This window comes from Rana temporaria, chromosome 3, assembly GCF_905171775.1.
Source record: "Rana temporaria chromosome 3, aRanTem1.1, whole genome shotgun sequence".
NCBI lineage: Eukaryota > Metazoa > Chordata > Amphibia > Anura > Ranidae > Rana > Rana temporaria.
Window position 1 is genome coordinate 463,219,034 of NC_053491.1, and position 23,496 is coordinate 463,242,529.

General features: G+C 43.1%; 1 protein-coding gene and 1 long non-coding RNA gene across 2 annotated transcripts in view; both read left to right on the forward strand.

Annotated features, from left to right (window-relative positions):
- Positions 1 to 15,644, forward strand: part of LOC120930590 — a 67,920-nt gene extending 52,276 nt beyond the window's left edge. The window contains exons 5-8 of the mRNA XM_040341765.1: positions 2,188 to 2,253; positions 8,790 to 8,864; positions 15,228 to 15,252; positions 15,566 to 15,644. Of these exons, the coding sequence (XP_040197699.1) occupies positions 2,188 to 2,253; positions 8,790 to 8,864; positions 15,228 to 15,252; positions 15,566 to 15,644 (245 nt within the window). The remainder of the gene's footprint in view (positions 1 to 2,187; positions 2,254 to 8,789; positions 8,865 to 15,227; positions 15,253 to 15,565) is intronic.
- A 2,605-nt stretch (positions 15,645 to 18,249) lies between these two features.
- Positions 18,250 to 23,214, forward strand: LOC120930952. The gene is made up of 2 exons (XR_005747792.1): positions 18,250 to 18,378; positions 22,792 to 23,214. It is a non-coding gene; the product is annotated as an uncharacterized LOC120930952 (long non-coding RNA).
- The last annotated feature ends 282 nt before the right edge of the window (positions 23,215 to 23,496 follow it).

A 23,496-nucleotide genomic window follows, 5' to 3' on the forward strand; every position in this document is an offset into this window, starting at 1 on the left:
GTCACAAGCATCGGCACTCCCGCGATGCAGCGGGGGCTCACGCCTGCTATCCTGCTTAAAGCGATCGATGTACAGCTACAACGGTTCGCCCAGCGCAGCCAACCTGCCACAGTATAACGGGCGGCTGGTCCACAGGTGGTTAAGGAAGAAATGTTTGGATAACAAGCATCCTTCTGCATTGAGGGCCTTGGGGCCCCTTTATACCCCAATCTCAGAGTTCAATATACAGTTCTGCATGTGCATTTACATGCATTTGTAATGTGCTGCACATTTTTTGGCATTGTTTATGATATCTGATTTTTTTTTTACCAAGTAACAAGTTTACATGCAGTGCGTTCAATTTGTTCCGGTAAGATAAAATGCGAAAAAAATGCACCGCACCCTTTACTTTTTTTAAACCCACTTGAAATTGGTGCAATGGTTTAAGCAAGGCTTTTTGACGTGATGACGACGTGAAGGCGACGTGACAGTGACGTGCGCAAACCCGGAAGTCATGCGCGGGTTCTCGAGCCAGCGGACATGTCCGATCGGTCATACTGACCATCGGACATGTCCGGCGGACATCGTTCCAGCGGACAAGTTTCTTAGCATGCTAAGAAATTTTTGTCCACCGGAAAACGGTCGGCTGGACAAATGTCTGCTGGAAAACGGTCCGGTCGGCCGTACAGACGACTGAACATGTCCGCGGACCAGTTTCAGCGGACATGTTCGGTCGTGTGTACGAGGCCTTAGGCCTCGTACACACGGGCAAACATGTCCGATGAAAATGGTCCGCGGACCGTTTTCATCGGACATGTCCGCTGGGATCATTTGGTCTGATGGTTGTACAGACCATCAGACCAAATTCCCAGCGGACAGGATACGCGGTGACGTGGCCGCGACGATGACGCGGCGACGTGCGCGACCCTGGAAGGTCAATGCTTCCACGCATGCGTCAAATCACTTCGATGCATGCGAGGGCTTTCGGCCGAGTGGACATGTCCGGTGAGTCATACAGACGACCGAACATGTCCGACGGACAGGCTTCCAGCGGACATGTTTCTTAGCATGCTAAGAAACATTTGTCCGCTGGAAAACTGTCCGCTCGGCGGGGAATCCGGTCCGGTCGCCCGTACAGACGACCGAACATGTCCGCGGAAACTGGTCCGCGGACCAGTTTCAGCAAACATGTTCGGTCGTGTGTACGAGGCCTAAGAGTTAACCATACATGAAGGACCTAGAATTATTGCTCTGACTCCAATGTTCATGGTGATATATAACATGTGTGGTGCATTTGCTGTTTACATACAGTACATGTGCCCAAGTTTGCATTTGCAGGCGTGTGCAGGGCAATGGAGTCGCCCTTTGTTTTCTAAAATTATTTTTATTATATTTTTATTATATTTTTTTACTTTTCTTTTTTTTACTTTTTTCTTTGTTTAACTTTATTGCTATAACAATAGCAATTAGGATTGCTTTGTCCAGGTGGGAAGTCCTCTTTATGGAGACATTGGAGGTCTATTAGACCCCTAATGTCTTTTCTGCCCTCCACTGCAGCTAATTAAGCACACATCATGCTTGAGTAGCTGTTTCTGTGGCCACAGAAGCCCTGGAATGACCGCTCTGAAACCAAAAAAGTGCTTCTGGTTTCATAGACAACAGAGGAGTTTGGAGAACGAATGATCCCCTCCTTCAAGCGGGGGTTCACCCTAAAAACAAGTTTTCTAACATTACATCCAGCATACTAATGACATTTACAGTATGCAGGTCTTTTTTTTTTTTCGCCGTACATACCGTTATATTGAGATTTTTTCCCCGGCTTCCGGGTTCAGATTCCCGCGGGACTGGGCGTTCCTATCCCTGGGTTAGATGATTGACGTCTGGTGAAACAGTTCCCATGTCGCACAAGGCGCGTCACCAGATTTCCGTAAAAAGCCGAGCTGCGAGTCGGCACTATACGGCGCCTGCGCAGTCAGCTCTACACCGCGGGCGCAGGTGCCGTATAGCGCCGACTCGCAGCTCGGCTATTTACGGAAATCTGGTGACGCGCCTTGTGCGACATGGGAACTGTTTCACCAGACGTCAATCATTAAACAGAAGCAACTGTTGACTTGGGTTAGTGTGTCATATGTCAGTTATGTTCTGTCTCTGACTCTCTATAATACTGATGTGAAATGAGCTGGATTTAACATAATAAAACCTTTACAGGTGTCCCTACACGCACCACAGAAACTTCCACGAGCAGCACTGCCTCTGACCTGCAGATGCTACCAGGTTAGTGTGTCATCCAGCACACATTACTGTAGACTCGGGTTAGTGTGTCACCCAGCAGCCCTTACCATAGACTTGGGTTAGTGCGTCATCCATCAGCCATTACTGTAGATTTGGGTTAGTGCCTCATCCTGCAGCCATTACTGAAGGCTTGGGTTAGTGCCTCTTCTAGAAGTCGTTATTGTAGACTTGCATTTAAGTGTGTCATCCAGGAGCAATTGCTGTAGATTTAAATTAGTGCATCACCCATCACAATTACTGTAAACGTAGTGTATCATCCAGCAGCTACTACTGTAGACTCAGGGTAGTGCGTCATCCAGTATAGACTTGGGTTAGTGTTTCATCCATCAGCCATTACTGTAGACTTGGGTTAGTGTGTCATCCACCATATACTCCTGTAGACGTGGGTTACTGTGTCATCCATCAGCCATTACTGTAGACTTGGGATAGTGCATCATTCTTCGGTCATTGCTTTAGACTTGGGTTAGTGTGTCATCCAGCAGCCATTAGTATAGGCTTGGGTTAGTTCATCATCCATCAGCCATTACTTTAGAGTTGGATAAGTGTGTCATCTATTGGCCATTACTTTAGAATTGGGATAGTGCATCATCCTTCAGCCATTACTGTAGACTTGGGATAGTGCATCATCCATCAGCCATTACTGTAGACTTGGGATAGTGCATCATTCTTCGGTCATTGCTTTAGACTTGAGTTAGTGCGTCATCCAGCAGCCATTAGTATAGACTTGGGTTAGTTCGTCATCCATGAGCCAATACTTTAGACTTGGGATAGTGCATCATTCTTCAGTCATTACCTTAGACTTGGGATTGTGCATCATTCTTCAGCTATTACTTTAGACTTGGGATAGTGCATCATCCATCAGCCATTACTTTAGACTTGGATAAGTGTGTCATCTATCAGCCATTACTGTAGAATTGTGATAGTGCATCATTCTTCAGCCATTACTTTAATCTTGGGTTAGTGTGTCACCCATCAGCCTTTTCTGTAGACTTGGGATAGTGCATCATCCATCAGCCATTACTGTAGACTTGGGATAGTGCATCATTCTTCAGTCAGTACTTTATACTTGGGTTAGTTCGTCATCCATCAGCCAATACTTTAGACTTTGGATAGTGCATCATTCTTCAGTCATTACCATAGACTTGGGATTATGCATCCACTTTCAGCCATTACTTAAAACGTGGGTTAGTGTGTCATCCATCAGCCATTACTGTAGACTTTGGATAGTGTGTGCTCCAGCAGTCATTAATGTAGACTTGGGTTAGTGTGTCATCCATCAGCCATTACCGTAGACTTGACTTAGTCCGTCATCCGGCAGCCATTAGTATAGACTTGGGTTAGTGACAATTCTAGCAGTCATTATTGTAGACTTAGGTTTTAGTGTGTCATCCAGGAAAATTGCTGTAGATTTACATTATTGCATCATCCATTGCAATTACCGTAGACTTTGGTTAGTGTGTCATCCAGCAGCTACTACTGTAGACTTGGGTTAGTGTATCATCCATCAGCTATTACTGTAGACTTTGGTTAGTGTGTCATCCATCAGCTATTACTGTAGACTTGGGTTGGTGCACCATCCAGCAGTCATTATTGTACACTTGGGTTAGTGCGTCATCCAGTAGCCATTACTTTAGACTTGGGATAGTGCGTCATCCATCAACCATTGCTGTAGACTTGGGTTAGTGTGTCATCCATCGGCTATTACTGTAGACTTTGGATAGTGTGTCATTCAGCAGCTATTACTGTAGAGTTGGGTTAGTGTGTTATCCAGCAGCTACTACAGTAGACTCGGGTGATTAGATATCACCCATTACTGTAAACTTGGGATAGTGCGTCATCCTGCACCATTAATTTAGACTTGGGATCATCATCAAGATTCCTGATGATGTGTTGAACACGAAATGCATAGAGGCTGCAGGTCCGCCCTTTACCGACATCAAGTCCGATTTCTTGGATTCCCATCTCCTGTGCTTTGGAACAAGCGCCACGGTTTGGTGAGAGGGCGAGCACATTTACTTAAAGCTGTACATGTTGGTGCTGACTTACAGCACTTTCAAATGTAAGTGCGCATTGTTTTTTTTATACCTGCTTTTACCTGCCTTATCTGCAATAAACATATTGCACTATGATTCTCAATATATTTCTCCTGAGCTTTTATGTTTGACCATTGCCAAAGAGACACTTTGTGACTAAGGCCCCATACACACGTCCGAGGAACTCGACGTGCCAAACACATCGAGTTCCTCGTCGAGTTCTGTGTTGAAGCCGCCGAGGATCTCATTGATCTCATTGAACAACGAGGAAATAGAGAACATGTTCCTCGTCGGCTTCCTCGCTGAAAAGTGTACATGGGATAGTGCATCATTCTTCAGCTATTACTTTAGACTTGGGATAGTGCATCATCCATCAGCCATTACTTTAGACTTGGATAAATGTGTCATCTATCAGCCATTACTGTAGAATTGTGATAGTGCATCATTCTTCAGCCATTACTTTAATCTGTAGACCTTTTCTGTAGACTTGGGATACCAGGGGTTATGACAGCCTCTCCTCTCACTCCAGTGTAAAAGCCTAATGCTGTGTACACACGACCAATTTTCAGGTTGTAAAAAATTTAATTTTTAATGGTCTAGAAAAAATGAAGTTTTTTTCAACCCGAAAAACTTGCCTACACACGATCGTGAAAAAAAAATGCCCTACCAAAGCACGGTGACGTACAACAGGTACGACGACACTATAAAGGGGAAGTTCCATTCGGATGACGCCACCCTTGGGGCTGCTTTAGCTGATTCCGTGTTGGTAAAAGACGATTCGCGCATCTGTTACAGCGTGATGAATGTGCTTACTCTGATATGAACGGTAGTTTTACCAGAACGAGCGCTCCCGTCTCATAACTTGCTTCTGAGCATGCGCAGGTTTTTCACAGGTTTTTCACGTCATTAAAGCCCACACACGACCATTTTTTACGACGTTAAAAATGGCAACGTTAAAAACGTTGTGAAAAATTAGAGCATGTTCGAATTTTTTAATGCCCATTTTTTACGTTGTGGAAAATGCTCTGGAGCCCACATACGATCGTTTTTAACCACTTGCCGCCCGCCATATAGCAAAATGACGGCGGCAAAGTGGTTTCAATATCCTGACTGGACGTCATATGATGTCTTCAGGATATTGAGCCCCTGTCAAGTCGATCGTTGTTGCAGGGTGTCAGTCTGACACCCCGCAACACCGATCTAGGTAAAGAGTCTCCGTCGGATGCCACCAGACCACCAGGGATGCCCACCACAAGTATGCCACCCTAGACCACCAGGGATGCAAATCAAAAATGGATGCCAATCAGTGCCCACAATGGATGCCAATCAGTGCCCATAATGGGCATCACTGACTGGCAGGCATTATTGTTTGGCACTGATTGGCATCCATTAGTACAACACATTGCAGTCTATCAGTGCCCATCCATGCCCATCCGTGCCACCTATCAGTGCCCATCCATGCCACCTATCAGTGCCCATCCATTCCGCCTATCAGTGCCCATCCATGCCTCTTATCAGTGCCCATCCGTGCCGCCTATCGGTGCCCATCCATGCCGCCTATCTGTGCCACTTATCAGTGCCCATCAGTGCCTCATATTAGTGCCCATCATCAGTGCCCATCAATACCACCTCCTCTCATCGGTGCCCATCAGTGCCTGTCAGTGCAGTACCATCAGTGCCCATCAGTGAAGTAGAAAACATACTTATTTACAATGTTTTGTAACTGAAACAAAAAAAACTTATTTTTTTTCCAAATTTTCGGTAATTTTTTTTTTAAATTGCGGAAAATAAAAATCCCAGAGGTGATCAAATACCACCAAAAGAAAGCTCTATTTGTTGGAACAAAATAATAAAAATGTAGTTTGGGTACAGTGTAGCATGACCGCGCAATTGTCATTCAAAGTGCAACAGCGCTGAAAGCTGAAAATTGGTCTTGGCGAGAAGGTGTGTAAGTGCCCTGTATGGAAGTGGTTAATGACATTAGAAAAAAAACGTAATTTTTTTACAACCTGAAAAAAACGGTCATGTGTACGTGGCATGAGTGCTTTCACACTGGTGCGGTGCACTGACAGGACGCCCAAAAATGTCATGCAAGCCGCATCTTTGAGGCGCGGTAGGAGCGGTATATACACTGCTTCTACAGCACCTCTGTCCATTGAAATCAATGGGCATCGCCAGCAAAGTGCGGGCGCATTTAACCCTTTTTCCCGCCATTAGTGAAGGTTAAAAGCGCCCCACTTTCGGCCACAAAAATGACGGTGCGCTGCTAAATATAGTACCTAATACCTGATTTATGTTGTCCACCTCTATTTAGAAAATGCTAATTGCCTTACCTTTAAAGAGAACTTTAAGCCACTCACATCCTGTCTCCAGAAGAACATGTATTTGTATTTATTTTTTACCATACAATACGATTGATTTGGGCTAATGGGTAAATTTGGGTTTATTATATGCAATCAACTAGTAGAGCTCTTGAGGCTTCTGACTCTTCTGAGTTATTTACCTCTATTTTTTAAAGAGAGGGGAATTTGATTTGTATTCTTATGCCGCGTACACACGATCATTTTTTGGGTTGTAAAAAAAACGAAGTTTTTCAGGCTCTAGAAAAAACAAAGTTTTTTTCAACTTGATCATTAAAACGCCCTTGCCTTCACACGATCGTGGAAAAAAAATGCTCTAGCAAAGCGCGGTGACGTACAACGGCACTATAAAGGGGAAGTTCCATTTGGATGGCGTCACCCTTTGGGCTGCTTTAGCTGATTTTGTGTTAGTAAAACACGATTCGCTCTTTTCTGTCTGTTACATCGTGATGAATGTGCTTTCTCCATTACGAACGATAGTTTTACCAGAACGAGCGCTCCCGTCTCATAACTTGCTTCTGAGCATGCGCGGATTTTTCACGTCATTAAAGCCTACACACGACCATTTTTTACAACCCGAAAAATGACAACATTAAAAACGTTGTGAAAAAATAGAGCATAAAAAACAGGAGCAAAGCCGCGCCATAAACATTAAACAATAATGACAAAATGAATAGTGATTGCCCAAGGTGTGTTTGTATCAGGTCCATACACGGGTGATAACCAGCAAAGGACACCCTTTCAAGGATTGATAACGTCCTATTGATGACGAAACGCGTCTGGGAGGACGCGCAGTGACGTCACCACGCAAAGGAGGAGAGCTCCTTGAATGCCAGTCGGCTTTGTTTGTTTTTTTAATGCTGATTTTACTTCTATGTTTATAAGTACATCTACTGTTTTAATAAATTCTTATTTGATACAGAGTTACGCTATGGTGCATCTTTTCTTTACTTTTTCACTGGATGCATTGGATGGTGGATGGTGACGCTATCGAGCGGTTCCGGGTATCTGTTCCTGTGGACTCCTGTAAATACAGGGTGCCCGGCGGCCGCGATTGCCGCCGGGTGCCCACGATTGTCAGTAATCACGGCAGGAGTGCTGATGTGTGTGTGTAAACACACAGATCCACACTCCTGTCAGCGGTGAGGAGACCAATGTGTGTTCCCAGTACAGAGGAACACACATCGGTCTCCTCCCCTTGAGAGTCCCCTCCCCCCTACAGTTATAACACACCTTAGGGACACATATTAACCCCTTCAACGCCCCCTAGTGGTTAACCCCTTCCCTGCCAGTCACATTTACACAGTAATCAATGCATATTTATAGCATTAATCGCTGTATAAATGTGAATGGTCCCAAAAACGTGTCAAAAGTGTCCGATGTGTTCGCCGCAATGTCACGGTGACAGTAAAAAAATCGCAAATTGGCGCCAATACTAGTAAAAAAATTAATAAAATAAAAATGCCATAAATCTATCACCTATTTTGTAGACGCTATAACTTTTGCGCAAACCAATCAATATATGATTATTGCGATTTTTTTTTTACCAAAAATATGTAGAAGAATACATATCGGCCTAAACTGAGGGAAAAAAATGTTTTTTTTTAAAAAAAATTTGATATTTATTAAATAAAAAAGTAAAAAATATTGTGTTTTTTTTTTTAAATGTCGCTCTTCTTTTGTTTATAGCGCAAAAAATAAAAACTGCAGAGGTGATCAAATACCACCAGAAGAAAGCTCTATTTGTGGGAACAAAATGATAAAAACATTGTTTGGGTACAGTGTAGCATGACCGCGCAATTGTCATTCAAAATACGACAGTGCTGAAAGCTGAAAATTGGCTTGGGCAGGAAGGTGCGTAAGTGCCGGTATGGAAGCGGTTAACGACATAAAAAAAAAACGTTGTTTTTTACAACCCGAAAAATTATCGTGTGTACGCGGCATTACTCTTCAGTCTACTTATAATACCCAAACCCAAATGAGTCAGTGGCGGGACTACTTTATTGTCTCCAAGGCTATATATAAACTTAAAAGGTTGTTAGTTGATATGTGATCAATATGGGATAGAAGTATGCCTTTTCTGTTAAATATATCAAATTTGATTTATTCTTCCATTTTCTTACAGCGATTCTTGCTGGAGTAGGGGGCTTGCTCGTTTTGATTATTTTGTGTGTCATATTGATTGTCCTGAAGAAGAGAGGTGAGCAGACTGGGAGGTTAAAACATTTAAAAAAATGTAAATAAATGATTAAAGGTGATTAAAAAAATAAATCATGGGGGAGATCCACAGAGCAAGTACGCCGGCGTATCTACTGATACGCCGGCGTACTTTCAAATTTCCCGCGTCGTATCTTTAGTTTGAATCCTCAAACCAAGATACGACGGCATCTGGGTAAGATCGGACAGGCGTACGCCTTCGGATCTTAGATGCAATACTTCGGCGCCCGCTGGGTGGAGTTTGCGTCGTTTTCCGTGTCGGGTATGCAAATTAGCAATTTACGACGATCCACGAACGTACGCGCGGCCGTCGCATTTTCTAACGTCGTCTGTAGTCGGCTTTTTCCGGCGTATAGTTAAAGCTGATATTTTGCGGCGTATAGATAGACTTGCCATGTTAAGTATGGCTGTCATTCCCGCGTCGAAATTTGAAATGTTAATTTTTTTTTACGTAAGTCGTCCGTGAATAGGGATGGACGTAACTCACGTCTAAGTTAAAAAAATGACATCCTAGCGACGTCATTTAGCGCAATGCACGGCGGGAAATTTTGGAACGACGCATGCGCAGTTCATTCGGCGCGGGGACGCGCTTCATTTAAATGAATCACGCCCCCTACCCGCCGATTTGAATTCTGCCGCCAGAAATACACTACGGCGCCGTAACTTAAGGTGCAAATTCTGTGAGGATTCGAAGATCCGCCAGGTAAGGTACGGCGGCATAGCGTATCTCTGATACGCTGCACCCATCTAATTATCTGTGGATCTGGCCCCATATATATATATATACACTGCTCAAAAAAATTAAAGAAACACTTTTGAATCAGAACTCCTGGGATATTGATCTGGTCAGTTAAGTAGCAGAGGGGAGGGTGTATACAGAGGGGGAGGGGTGTATACACCTATGAAACCACTCCCATTACACTCACTCTGAACAGAGGCACAGGCCAACACACATGGATTTCTTCAGAATAACAAAAGGTAGGAATCTGCAACAAAGTTTGTTATAATCCTTGCAATGCACATAAATCACCCAGGGAGGAATGTTTTTTTTTTTGTAGTTATGCGTTAATGCAACTTAAATACAATTCTTGATTTACCTGCAAATATCAGCAGAAGATTCAGTTACAAATTTTGCCTACAACTCACTAGTAAGTCTCCCTGGCAGTGCCTCCACTCAGTTTGGCCTTGTGTAATGCAAGTAGGACCCCAACTAGGGTGACCACATTTCCAAACTACCATTCAGGGACACCCCCCTTTCCCAAAAATCAGCTTGTGCTGTAACGAATCACAGCACAGTGATTGGACACAAGAGGCGGGATTTCTGATTGCTCCAATCACAGGCAGGGGGCAGGGACTGTACTCCTCCAGTCATTCCTGTCCAGGACAAGTACTGTCAGTGAGTAAAGCAGTGATGTGGCGCCCTTTTTTGGGGGAATTAGTTTGGCTTGGGGGGGTGGCTGTGTCAGTTTCATTCCGGGACACTGTATTGTCCTGGAATGAATGTGCCTGGGACAGACCTGCAAAATGCGGGACTGTCCCGGGCAATCCGGGACACGTGGTCACCCTAACCCCAACTTGAGATAAAATTGTCCCCAGGTGTAGTACTCATATTTGTTTTTGCTCAATAATGGCAGTCCAAGGTTCTTGAATGTTATTTTAAAGATTTATTCAAAATAAAATGGGGCAGGGATAGCTGGAATACCCAAGGACAGGACTTGCAACTACCAGGCCCTGCATGGAGCCCTGACTTCACCTCCCCAGAGATGATATCTATTACCACATGGGTTCCTGTGTTTTTTCTGTACCAAGTAATAACTGTAGCCATCGACCAGAGGAGATTTAGGTGTTTCTCCATTGTCCCAAACAATATATTCTTATAGCAGTAGAAACAACATGGGTGAGGTCCATCTTAAAGCGGATCTCCGCCAAAAAAAATAATATTAAAAGCCAGCAGCTACAAATACTGCAGCTGCTGACTTTTAATATATGGACACTTACCTGTCCTGGAGTCCAGCGCCGTCCGCAGCAGAGGACAAGCGATCGCTCGTCACCCTGCTGCTCCCCCCTCCATCCTTGGTGAGGGAACCAGAAAGTGAAGCATTGCGGCTTCACTGCCTGGTTCCCTATGCTGCATGCACGAGTCGTGTGCGCTGTGTTTACTGGTCCCCGATGTGTTCTGAGAGCCGTGTGATTCCCAGAACACAACGGGTTACAGGATCTGACGTCCTGCCCACAGTCTACCCGCGGACTGTGTGGCCGGAAGTGGGTGCAAATACCTGTCTCAAATGTGACACTGGAGGGGGGGGGGGGTTCCGATGAGCGGAAGTTACACTTTAGGGTGGAGCTCCGCTTTTAATAGTAGGTAACAGGTGGTACACCCAAGGATCAAGGCCTTCAGGCCTGGTAAGAGGCACATGCCTCCAACCCAGAAGGATGCCTAGGAGATTTGCTGAAGCTATGAAATCCTCACTTCCTGTTCTTCTGTCTGTAACTCCACACAGTAATGCAAGGCTTTCTCCCTGGTGTGGAGAAACCCTCTTGAGGGGGGAGGGGGCGAGCAGGAGTGTCAGGACGCCCCCTAACACACAGCTCCTTTCTCTATCTGCAAAGGAGAGAGTGTCCCGACACTCCTGCTCGCCCCCTCCCCCCTCAAGAGGGTTTCTCCATGCCAGGGAGAAAGCGTTGCATTACTGTGTGGAGTTACAGATAGAAGAACAGGAAGTGAGGATTTCTCAGAAGAAATAAGGACATTTAAAAGCAAAATGGAAGGATGAGGTAAGTGAAGGAGGACTGCACTAAGGTAAAGGAAGCTATTTAGGGAAAAAAATACCTTTACAACCCCTTTAAGTGTGTCCTAGGGAATGATTCTAGCTGTGGGGGGTTGGGGTACAAGTGACACGACAGTGATCACTGCTCCCTATAACAGGGAGCAGTAGATCACTGTCCTGTCACTAGGCAGAACAGGGAAATGCCTTGTTTACATAGGCTTCTCCCCATTCTGCCGCTCCGTGACACGATGGCGGGACACCGGCGGACATAGAGTTCATGGGTCCCGCAGGCATGGTCACGGAGCACGCGGCAGGGGTAGGTACGTTGCTTTGCGCAGCCATGCCATTCTGCCGACGTATATGTATAGGCGGCAGTTGGCAAGCGGTTAATTATGTCATTACCCCCATAGACCTGCTCTGGACATAAGGATGGCAGGAACAGTCAACTACTGGACATGGGCGAGCACTGTATACCGGAGGATCGAAGGATTGGGTAAGTATAGTCTTTGGGTGCGCCCCTAGACAAAACAAGCAGTTAACCCAAGAGGCAGAGCCGTCTTAATAGCATCATGGGCCCCTGGGCAAAGTAATGCTCTGGGGCCCCTACAAGGGAGACAGGGCAGGTAAACAGACATCAAGTGGGTGGAGCTCCGCATTAACTACATGAACAATCATTCTGTAAAGCAAAGAAACAGTGAGAAAATACTACATACATAAATTAACAAAGCTGTCCTGTGCATATAATACATCTACTAGATTGATATCCCCCCAGCACTCTGTCCCCTCTACACCCCAGATATCCCCCCAGCACTCTGTCCCCTCTACACCCCAGATATCCCCCCTAGCACTCTGTCCCCTCTACACCCCAGATATCCCCCCAGCACTCTGATCCCTCTACACCCCAGATATCTCCCCAGCACTCTGATCCCTCTACACCCCAGATATCCCCCCAGCACTCTGATCCCTCTACACCCCAGATATCCCCCAGCACTCTGACCCCTCTACACCCCAGATATCCTCCCAGTACTCTGACCCCTCTACACCCCAGATATCCCCCAGCACTCTGACCCCTCTACACCCCAGATATCCCCCCAGAACTCTGACCCCTCTACACCCCAGATATCCCCCCAGCACTCTGACCCCTCTACACCCCAGATATCCCCCCAGAACTCTGACCCCTCTACACCCCAGATATCCCCCCAGCACTCTGACCCTTCTACACACCAGATGTCCCCCCAGCACTCTGACCCCTCTACACCCCAGATATCCCCCCAGCACTCTGACCCCTCTACACCTCAGATATCCCCCCAGCACTCTGACCCCTCTACACCCCAGATATCCCCCAGCACTCTGACCCCTCTACACCCCAGATATCTCCCCAGCACTCTGACCCCTCTACACCCCAGATATCTCCCCAGCACTCTGACCCCTCTACACCCCAGATATCTCCCAGCACTCTGACCCGTCTACACCCCAGATATCCCCCCAGTACTCTGAATCCTCTACACCCTAGATATTCCCCCCAGCACTGTTACCATATACCATAAAATACACCTTTGTATTGTGACCCCACTACATCCCTGATTTCCCTACACTGTGGCCTCTCTACATCCCTTCCTTAGAGTCCCAAGCATTCATGCTGCATGGGGTGGTGTCAGACCATCACTGGCGCTCCGGCCCTGCCCCTTCCTGCTGGCTGTGAAATAATGGGTATCATTCTGCACAGCAAGGCGCACTGCTGCCAGCCTGCCTCCCCTGTGTATCCATCACTCTCAGTGCCTTCATGGGGCCCCCAATTTCGGGGCAGCGTGGGCTCAAGGACCAGCTGCTTTGGAGAATGTGCAGGGGCCCCCCATGCAGCTGGGGCCCCTGGGCAGTGCCCAGGTGTGCCCTCTCATTAAGACAGCCCTGCCATGAGGTGCTGCACAGCCCCACTGTATGAGAGAAAAACATATTCATGGAGTTCTGCTTTATGAAACACTTCTCTGAAGGAATAATTACATTTATACTGTTGTAATTAGGACCGCAAGCCTAAAAATGAAAAAAGGCTTCTATCTGCTGTTCACATGTTGGCAGGCCTGTCGCTACAGGACAGGCAAAACAAACAATTGCTTGGGGCCCCGAGCTGGCTTGGGGCCCCCAACTTCCCCTTCCCAGGCTGTAGTGTGGCCGAGCTCCTCTTCCTTCCTCCTGGAGTCCTGTCAGTCCGGCCGGGTACCGCGCGTGGTACAGGAGATTCAATTTCTTGTTCCCGGCCGGACTGACAGGAAGTGCACACTGAATGCTCACTTGCCTTCAGTCCGGCCGGGAACACAGGAAACTAAATCTCCTGTACCGCGCAGTACCCGGCCCGGGTACTATCTGATAGGGGACTGGGGACCCATATTGATAGAGCACCGGACTGACAGGAGGAAGAGGAGCTCGGCCATTCTACAGCGGCTGCCTACAGGGAAGAAGGGGAGGTGAGAATAGAAAAACATAGGGACTAGGGAGGGGGGGAGGAGTAAGAACATGGGTGTAAAAAATTATTGTAGCGCTAACGTAGGCTTTGCGTGCAGGGGGGATGATTGGGGGCCCCCATTTTGCTTGGGGCCCCCAAATTCCTTCAAACGGCCCTGCATGTTGGTCTAAGAAATGATCAGCATGTTAGAGATTGGCTACTGTTTATAAGCAGATCCTCTTTAACCAAAAAGCTTTAAAAAATATTGTACTGTAATTGTAAATTTCATTCCCTTAAATGTGATCCAGATGGTTTGTGTATATATATTTGGTCACATCAATTGTTTATATTGTTTAGCGCAACTTGTTTTTTTTTCCATATTTGTATCACTGTTTAATGTCACACAGTAAGGTGCAGCTTTACATTTGCTTCACTAGCTATCACTTTTTTACCCGTTTGAGGTACAGGTTCTCTTATTATTTTATTAGTGCAGTTTTTTCCTTTTCTTCATATTTGTGTATATATATATATATATACTGTATATATGTTAGCAGAGATTTCAGTTGCTACACTTCCACTGAAAATATACAAATACTATATTAGATGCTTTTTCTTGAGAGGATGGTCTGTTAGATGTTCAGTCACAGAGTTTTTACTTGTTAAACGTTGAAGATCAGTAAACTGAGATTAGACCTAAAATAAAAGATCCCCAAAAAAAGGTTTGCCTAAAAAAATCAATACTTATTCCTCATTACTGATCTTTGCTTTAGAATATATCACCATCTAAAGAATGTTCAAAATCTGAAACTTCCCCAATGTCCCTTCTGTGGTTTCTCCTGTTGACCTGTACATCACTATAGGGCACAATAGTGACTCAGGACTGGTGGATCGAACCACTGGGTGCAGCAGGGGGATCAGTGATCCAACACTCACGGAAGTGATGGATTATGAACATTCTTCATTCAGTTGTTCCTCTTGCAGTGGAGATCAATGATGTGGTAGTACTGATCATCCTCTTTGAAGCAACAGAGGTAAATTTAAGCTTAATTTAATAAGATTGCATATAAGGACTTATGTACTTTTCTAACAGCGAAATTGTCACTAGGGTAATAATATTATTTTTATATTTTATTGCCAGGTGTAATTTGTAAAAAGAAAGAGAGGTAAGTATTTCAGTGTTAATGTCAGCTTATTGTTGGATATAAATACAGATCTTTTTTTTACTACCCTGTTAAATATACAGTTGTCCCTTTCACTGTAGGCTGACCTCCTGGAAAGCCAGTTGCCTGACAGTTGGTGTCTTCAGTATTTTCTGGAGTATTTAATCAGAACAAATATATCGATTATGATTTACCTCTGAAGTTGCAAATCAGAGGCTCTGCGTGTTGTGTGTTTGCTGTTTGTTTGCTCAGTGAATGTGGCTTATAATGTTTTGAACTTTTTATTTTTTAATCCTATACATTGACGTCTTTCCAGAGTAAAGTTTTTACCTTCACCTGTGAACCCTGCATCAAGGGCCCCGAGCAATGATAATAACGGTAGGGGGAGAGTATAGATATAAACATTTGTTTTTTAACCTACTCATTATTATCTCCTTTCCTTTCTTCTTTCCTTTCCTTTCCTTTCTTCTTTTCTTTCCTTTCCTTTCCTTTTCCTTTCCCCTTTCCTTTCCTATTTCCTTTCCTTTCCTTTCCTTTTCTTTTCTTTTCTTTTCTTTTCTTTTCTTTTCTTTCCTTTCCTTTTCTTTCCTTTCCTTTATTCTTTCCTTTACTTTCCTTTCATTTCTTCTTTTCTTTCTCCTTTCCTTTTCTTTCCTTTCCTTTCTCCTTTCCCTTTAATTTCCTTCCCTTTGCTTTGCTTTCCTTTCCTTTATTCTTTCCTTTACTTTCCTTTAATTTCGTCTTTCCTTTCTTCTTTATTTTCCTTTCCCCTTTCCTTTCTCCTTTCCCCTTTCCTTTCCCATTTTTCCTTTCCCCTTTCCTTTCCTTTCCTTTTTCCTTTCCTTTTTCCTTTTCTTTCTTTTCTGCTTTTCTTTTCAATTCTTCTTTCCTTTCCTTTCTTCTTTCATTTCATTTCCTTTCCTTTCCCCTTTCCTTTCCTTTCATTTCCCCTTTCCTTTTTCCTTTCAATTCCCCTTTCCTTTTTCCTTTCATTTCCTTTCCTTTCATTTCTTCTTTCCTTTTTCCTTTCTCCTTTCTTTTCTTCTTTCATTTCCTTTAATTTCTTCTTTCATTTCTTCTTTCCTTTCCTTTCCTCTTTCCTTTCCTCTTTCATTCCCTTTGCTCTTTCCTTTCATCTTTCCTTTCTTCCTCCCTTTCCCCTTTCCTTTCCTTTTTCCTTTTCTTTCTTTTCTGCTTTCCTTTCCTCTTTCCTTTCTTCTTTCCTTTCCCTTCCTTTTTCATTTTCTTTCTTTTCTGCTTTTCTTTCCTTTCCTTTTCTTTCCTTTCCTTTATTCTTTCCCTTACTTTCCTTTCATTTCTTCTTTTCTTTCTCCTTTCCTTTTCTTTCCTTTCCTTTCTCCTTTCCCTTTAATTTCCTTCCCTTTGCTTTGCTTTCCTTTCCTTTATTCTTTCCTTTACTTTCCTTTAATTTCGTCTTTCCTTTCTTCTTTATTTTCCTTTCCCCTTTCCTTTCTCCTTTCCCCTTTCCTTTCCCATTTTTCCTTTCCCCTTTTTCCTTTCCCCTTTCCTTTCCTTTCCTTTTTCCTTTCCTTTTTCCTTTTCTTTCTTTTCTGCTTTTCTTTTCAATTCTTCTTTCCTTTCCTTTCTTCTTTCATTTCATTTCCTTTCCTTTCCCCTTTCCTTTCCTTTCATTTCCCCTTTCCTTTTTCCTTTCATTTCCCCTTTCCTTTTTCCTTTCATTTCCTTTCCTTTCATTTCTTCTTTCCTTTTTCCTTTCTCCTTTCTTTTCTTCTTTAATTTCCTTTAATTTCTTCTTTCATTTCTTCTTTCCTTTCCTTTCCTCTTTCCTTTCCTCTTTCATTCCCTTTGCTCTTTCCTTTCATCTTTCCTTTCTTCCTCCCTTTCCCCTTTCCTTTCCTTTTTCCTTTTCTTTCTTTTCTGCTTTCCTTTCCTCTTTCCTTTCTTCTTTCCTTTCCCTTCCTTTTTCATTTTCTTTCTTTTCTGCTTTCCTTTCCTTTCCTTTCTTCTTTCCTTTCCTTTCTCCTTTCCTTTCCTTTCTCCTTTCCTTTCCTTTCTTCTTTCATTTCCTTTCCTTTGCTTTCCTTTCTTCTTTCCTTTCCTTTCCTTTCCTTTCTTCTTTCCTTTCCTTTCCTTTCTTCTTTCCTTTCCTTTCCTTTCCTTTCTTCTTTCCTTTCCTTTCCTTTCTTCTTTCCTTTCCTTTTCTTTCCTTTCCTTTCCTTTCCTTTCTTCTTTCCTTTCCTTTCCTTTCCTTTCTTCTTTCCTTTCCTTTCTTCTATCCTTTCCTTTCTTCTATCCTTTCCTTTCCTTTTTCCTTTTCTTTCTTTTCTGCTTTCCTTTCCTCTTTCCTTTCTTCTTTCCTTTCCCTTGCTTTTTCATTTTCTTTCTTTTCTGCTTTCCTTTCCTTTTCTTTCTCCTTTCCTTTCCTTTCCTTTCCTTTCCTTTCCTTTCCTTTCTTCTTTCCTTTCCTTTCTCCTTTCCTTTCCTTTCCTTTCCTTTCCTTTCCTTTCTCCTTTCCTTTCTTTTCTTTTCCTTTCTCTTCCTTTTTTTTTTCTTTTCCTTTCTTTTTTCTTTTCCTTTTCTTTCCTTTCCTTTCTTCTTTCCTTTCCTTTCCTTTCCATTCTTCTATCCTTTCCTTTCTTCTATCCTTTCCTTTCTTCTATCCTTTCCTTTCTTCTATCCTTTCCTTTCCTTTCCTATCTTTCATTCCCTTTTCTTTCCTACCATCTTTTTTTCCACTTTTTCTTTTCCTTTCAATTTATTTTCCTTTCACCTTTATTTTGCTTTTCTTTCCCCCTTCCCTTTTATCTTCCTTTTCTTACACCATTTCCGTTTCTGTTCTCTCCTTTCTTTTCCCTTTCCCTTTTACTTCCTTTATTTTCCTTTTCCTGCCTTTTACTTGCTTTTCCTGCTCTTCTCTATCCTTCCATTTACCTTTTTTCTACCCTCCCTTTGCCTTTCTTTCCTTTTCTGAGATTCACTTCCCTTTCTTTCACTTTATTTCTCTTAACGATTTCCTTCAATTTCCTTCTCTTAATAATTTCCTTTACCTTTCTTTGCTTTTGTGTCATTATATCATTAATTCATTGTCTTTCTCTTTAAGTGGAAATGTCAAATGTTGGATCCAGTAATGCAGATACTAGTCAAGAGGTGAGAATCACAATCTTCCATTCACCACCATGTCCACCAGCTGTCTGTTTTGTCAAACCACCTACTGCCTACCTAGTAATAGCACCTTAAATCTGTATTTTTATTAGCTTCCTGGGGTCCCATCATAGTGGGAAAGGGAGTTCTATCAGTGTAAGACAGTCAGACTCATAGTATAGGTCGATGCTTTCTTTCTAATGCCGCGTACACACGGTCGTTTTTCATCATGAAAAAAAAACAAAGTTTTTCCAATTTCATCATTAAAAACGACGTTGCCCACACACCATCGTTTTGGAAAAATTATGAAAAAAAACGCGGTGACGTACAACACGTACAACGGCACTCTAAAGGGGAAGTTCTATTCGCCTTTGGGCTGCTTTTAGCTGATTCCTTGTTAGCAAAAGACGATTCGCGCTTTTTTGTCTGTTACAGCGTGATGAATGTGCTTACTCCATTATGAATAGTAGTTTTACCAGAACGAGCGCTCCCGTCTCATAACTTGCTTCTGGGCATGCGTGGGTTTAAAACTTCATTTTTGCCCACACACGATCATTTTTTACGTAACGAAAAACGACATTTTGAAAAACGACATTAAAAAATGCAGCAGGTTCGAATTTTTTTTTTGTCGTTTTTCAGAGGCCGAAAAACAATGTGAAGCCCACACACGATCATTTTAAATGACATTTTAAAAAATTTCGTTTTTTTTCATGCCGAAAAACGACCGTGTGTACGTGGCATCACACTGCTTACAGAAGGGGAGCACAGATATGGCCTCATCAGTGTGCTGCATCTCCTTCATGGCCAATCAGCATGTACGTAGATGGAGTGCAGCATGGTGCGTCCACAATAACTCACACAGTCAGTTGCAACAAAAAACGTATATTGAAGTAACCCGATTGGACCGTTCCAGTTGCCTTGATCCATTGATCCACTAATAGGGTGACTGAGAGGATTATTCTGATCTTTGTTAACCTTCGCCAAATGGTAGAAATACAGTACCTTATGAATTGGTTTATCCAAGAAAGCAGCCTTATACTTAATTACAGGGCCTCGGCGAGATAATCTGTTCTATTTTGCACCACTGTGCCTTCCCTTTTGTCAGCAGACTTAAAAACAACATGAGAGTTGAACATAAGGGAGTTAAGAGGCAAGCTTCAAATTTTGAAGGGCTAAGGTTTTTGTTTGGATGTTCTTACAAATAACTATGAGGTCATTATACCTGATAAAAACTCTCCATAATTGGTCCCTTGACAAGGGTAGGATTTGAAACCAAGGTTTAAAACCAGTATGCTGAACAGGTGGAGGCAATTGGGTATGGGTATAAAGATAGATGACTCACTTTCAGTATACAATACTTTAAGTTTAAAGCGGGGGTTCACCCGTACATAACACTTTTTCCCCTTAGATGGATGCTCGTTTTGTCTAGGGGAATCGGCTAGTTGTTTTAAAATATGAGCTGTACTTACCGTTTACGAGATGCATCTTCTCCGCCGCTTCCGGGTATGGGCTGCGGGACTGGGGGTTCATATTTTGATTGACAGTCTTCCAAAAGGCTTCCGACGGTCGCATCCATCCCGTCACGATTTTCCGAAAGAAGCCGAACGTCGGTGCGCAGGCGCAGTATAGAGCCGCACCGACGTTCGGCTTCTTTCGGCTACTAGTGACGCGATGGATGCGACCGTCGGAAGCCTCTCGGAAGACTGTCAATCAAGAAGGAACGCCCGCTCCCGAAGACCCATACCCGGACGCGACGGAGAAGATGCATCTCGAAAACGGTAAGTACGGCTCATATTTTAAAACAAATAGCCGATTCCCCTAGACCGAACGAGCAGGAAGCTAAGGGGAAAAGAGAAAAAAAAAACATCATTGGGTGAACTCCCGCTTTAAGTTCTTGAGTAGCATAAAAGGATTGAGCTGGATTGTTGGAGCAAAGGTTAAACCTCTACTCAACAAAGAAATTTCATGGGGTGTCACTATATGAGTCGATAAGTTAAAAAGAACTTAGCCTGTCCAAGGGCCATTAGGGATTTTTCAACATTTTGGAGGGGGTAAGCATCTCTGCGGTTATGATAGATTCATAGTCCATGTAGAACCATAGGCTGCTTGCACACCAATACCCATGGAAAACTGAAAACAAAAATGTCATATGCAAATAACTTTCAACTGCCATTGCACCACAAAAAATTTTTAGTGACATTTTAAACAGGAAAAAATATAAAATAAAATGTATAATTTTTATTTACAATAAAATTACCATATCTATCGGCGTATAACACGCACAGGCGTATAACACGCACCCTAACTTTAAGAGGAAATTTTCAGAAAAAAAAAACTTCACAGCCCCCTGCGTATAACACGCAGGCACAGTTTACCCTCTATTTTCAGGGTAAATAAGTGAGTGTTATACGCCAATAAATACAGTACTTTTTTCAAAACTAACACTGGTAAAAAAAAAAAAAAAACTTTTTGTCTTAAATTTAAAAGGAAAACAAAAAACATTTGCAAGACAATGGGCCATATCCTCAAAAGAGATACGACGGCGTATCTACTGATACGCCGTCGTATCCCTGTTTCTATCTTTGGAACTGATCCACAGAATCAGTTTCCAAGAGATAGACAGAAGATCCGACATGTGTAAGGGACTTACACTGCCGGATCTTAGGATGCAGTACCGCATCCGCCGCTGGGGGCATTTTGCGTCGAAATGCCGCCTCGGGTATGCAAATTAGCACTTACGGAGATCCACAAAGCTTTTCAGCTTCGTTTTTTTCTCCGTAAGTTTTAGTTTGCAATCGTAAAATTAGGGCTGCTTTTACAAAGTGTAAACTGTTTACACCTTGTAAAAGCAGACCCTTCTGTCCAGCGACGCGTTTTTTTTTTTGTTTTAATTTTTTTTTTTTTCGCCGTATCTTTTTTTTTTTCCCGACGCAACTTTATTGACCCGACGCGATCCACAAAGCCCGGCGTAACATAAACTCGCGCTATGCACGTCGGGAAAATGACGTCACAAGCATGCGCAGTACGGCCGGCGCGGGAGCGCCCCTAATTTAAATGGGAAAAATTTGCTCTGCTATCAATTTAATTGGAAATCCCAAACCGTTTTCACAAAGTCATGTAGCCCTTGTAGAGTAAAGCTGCCTATACATTGATCGAAATTTGGCTGGTTCAGCAGGGACCAGCCGAGATTCATACATCTATGGGCAGGCTGATTGTACCCAAGTCGATCCGTGGATCAACTTGGATACAACCAGCTTGTCGGATTTGTTTATAAGCGACTACTGCCTGCGGTTTTAACCTCCCTGGCGGTATGATTCTTTCAGAAAAAACATGCTGAAAGCGGTACCATTATTTGCAAGGAAATTTGGCGTTTTATATTGTAGGTCTGTAATTCTTAGGAATAACTCACTTAAATCTGTCCAAACAAGATTCTAATAGGCATCCCGGGTATGACATTTTTTAAAAAACAAAATTATAAATTCTAATATAATAAATAATTAAAAATAATTATAACAAATAATAATATAATTATAATAAAAATTATTCAATAATGTAATCAAATCAAAATCACTGAAATTTGCTCAGTTGCAGAATTGTCGCTGTCATTATTTTTTTTTTTTATGACGAATTTCCCCACAAATCGCTATCGCACAATCCTGCAAGTAATTATAATTTATTATCGCTGTTTTTTAGCTGATCTAAAACTATTTTTGACATAAAGGGACACTTTTGGTTGCTATGGACGAAGAGAAAGAAATGTTTTTATTATATAAAATGACATGCATGACACAGGACAGACCACTAGGGACAAGGGGGGGGGGGGGTTTTTTTTACATACAGTACTGTAATCTATAAGATTACAGTATACTGTATGTAAAGTGTTTGTTTACTTTTTTGAATTTGGCGCCGTTCTCCGTCCCCGTGCGTCGTAACGTCGCAGGGAACGGAGATCGGCGTCACACAGAGGCACTGTGTGAATCGAGCGAGGTCCCGCTCGCTCACACAGCGCGGTGGCATCGCTGGATCCAGGGACAAGGTAAGTAAACCAAGCCTGTGGATCTAGCGAGGCGAGCCCGAGTCTGACTCGGGGTTACCGATCCTAGCACAAAAATCTAACCCTGAGTCAGACTCGGGAATACCGCCAGGCAGGTTAATCACCAGCAGTGATCATTGTGTTCTGCTGGCAGGGAAGGCTTGTGGCTCCTGTGTCACACTAATATATTTGAATTGTAATGCTGCTGTTCAATGCATTTCCAGCAGGTGTAGCTAAAAGTGAAAATTACAACTGCAGCTACCAATCATAGTAAAAGGTGGGATTCTAAATAAGTAAACGGGAGGGAATTTTTATTTGAATTGTCTTACTGCATCCCTAATGGTGAACTATTATAAATTCTAAATAACACTGTTTTTCTGCTCTAGGAATTCGGCGGCGCCGTGTATGCTCATTTAAACATGGAAGCATTGCAAATTGGTGCTGGAAAAAGAAATAAAGAGAAACCTTCAAGCGATGATAACCAGGTTCTTTATGCTGCTGTTAAACCTACTTCTGAACAAGCAATATATTCAACTGTTCAATAGCATCTTAGATATGGGATTTCTTCAGAAACAAAATCAAAGAGGAAGACTGAAGATTCTATGATGGAGTGTTGCGTATTGGATAAATATAAATATCCCCAACTCATATGTTTCTCACACCTTCGAGGGAAGGACAAGGATGCAAAAAAAATTTTTCTTTTCAAAGGTGGAATTGACCAATATATGTCTCTTTTAACCTATGCACAGTAAAAATGGATACAAGTATCCCCAATTCATGGCTTCCCAACACCTTCGAGAAAAACAAAAGGATAGTAACATTTTATTTTTAAGGCAAAGTTGACCAACATATTCCTCTTTCAGCCTATGCAATAATAATCTTTACATTTATAGATATAAATATCAACAATTTGTGTCTTCCTCACATCTTCGAGGAAAGCACAAGGATGCAAAAAAAAATGAATTTCAAGGTCAAGTTGACCAACATGTGTCTCTTTCAACCTATGGAACCAGGGCAGCCATCAGGAATTATGGGGCCCCTTACACAGCTTCAGGCATGGGCCCCCTGGAGCAGAGAACCGGTGGGTGCTG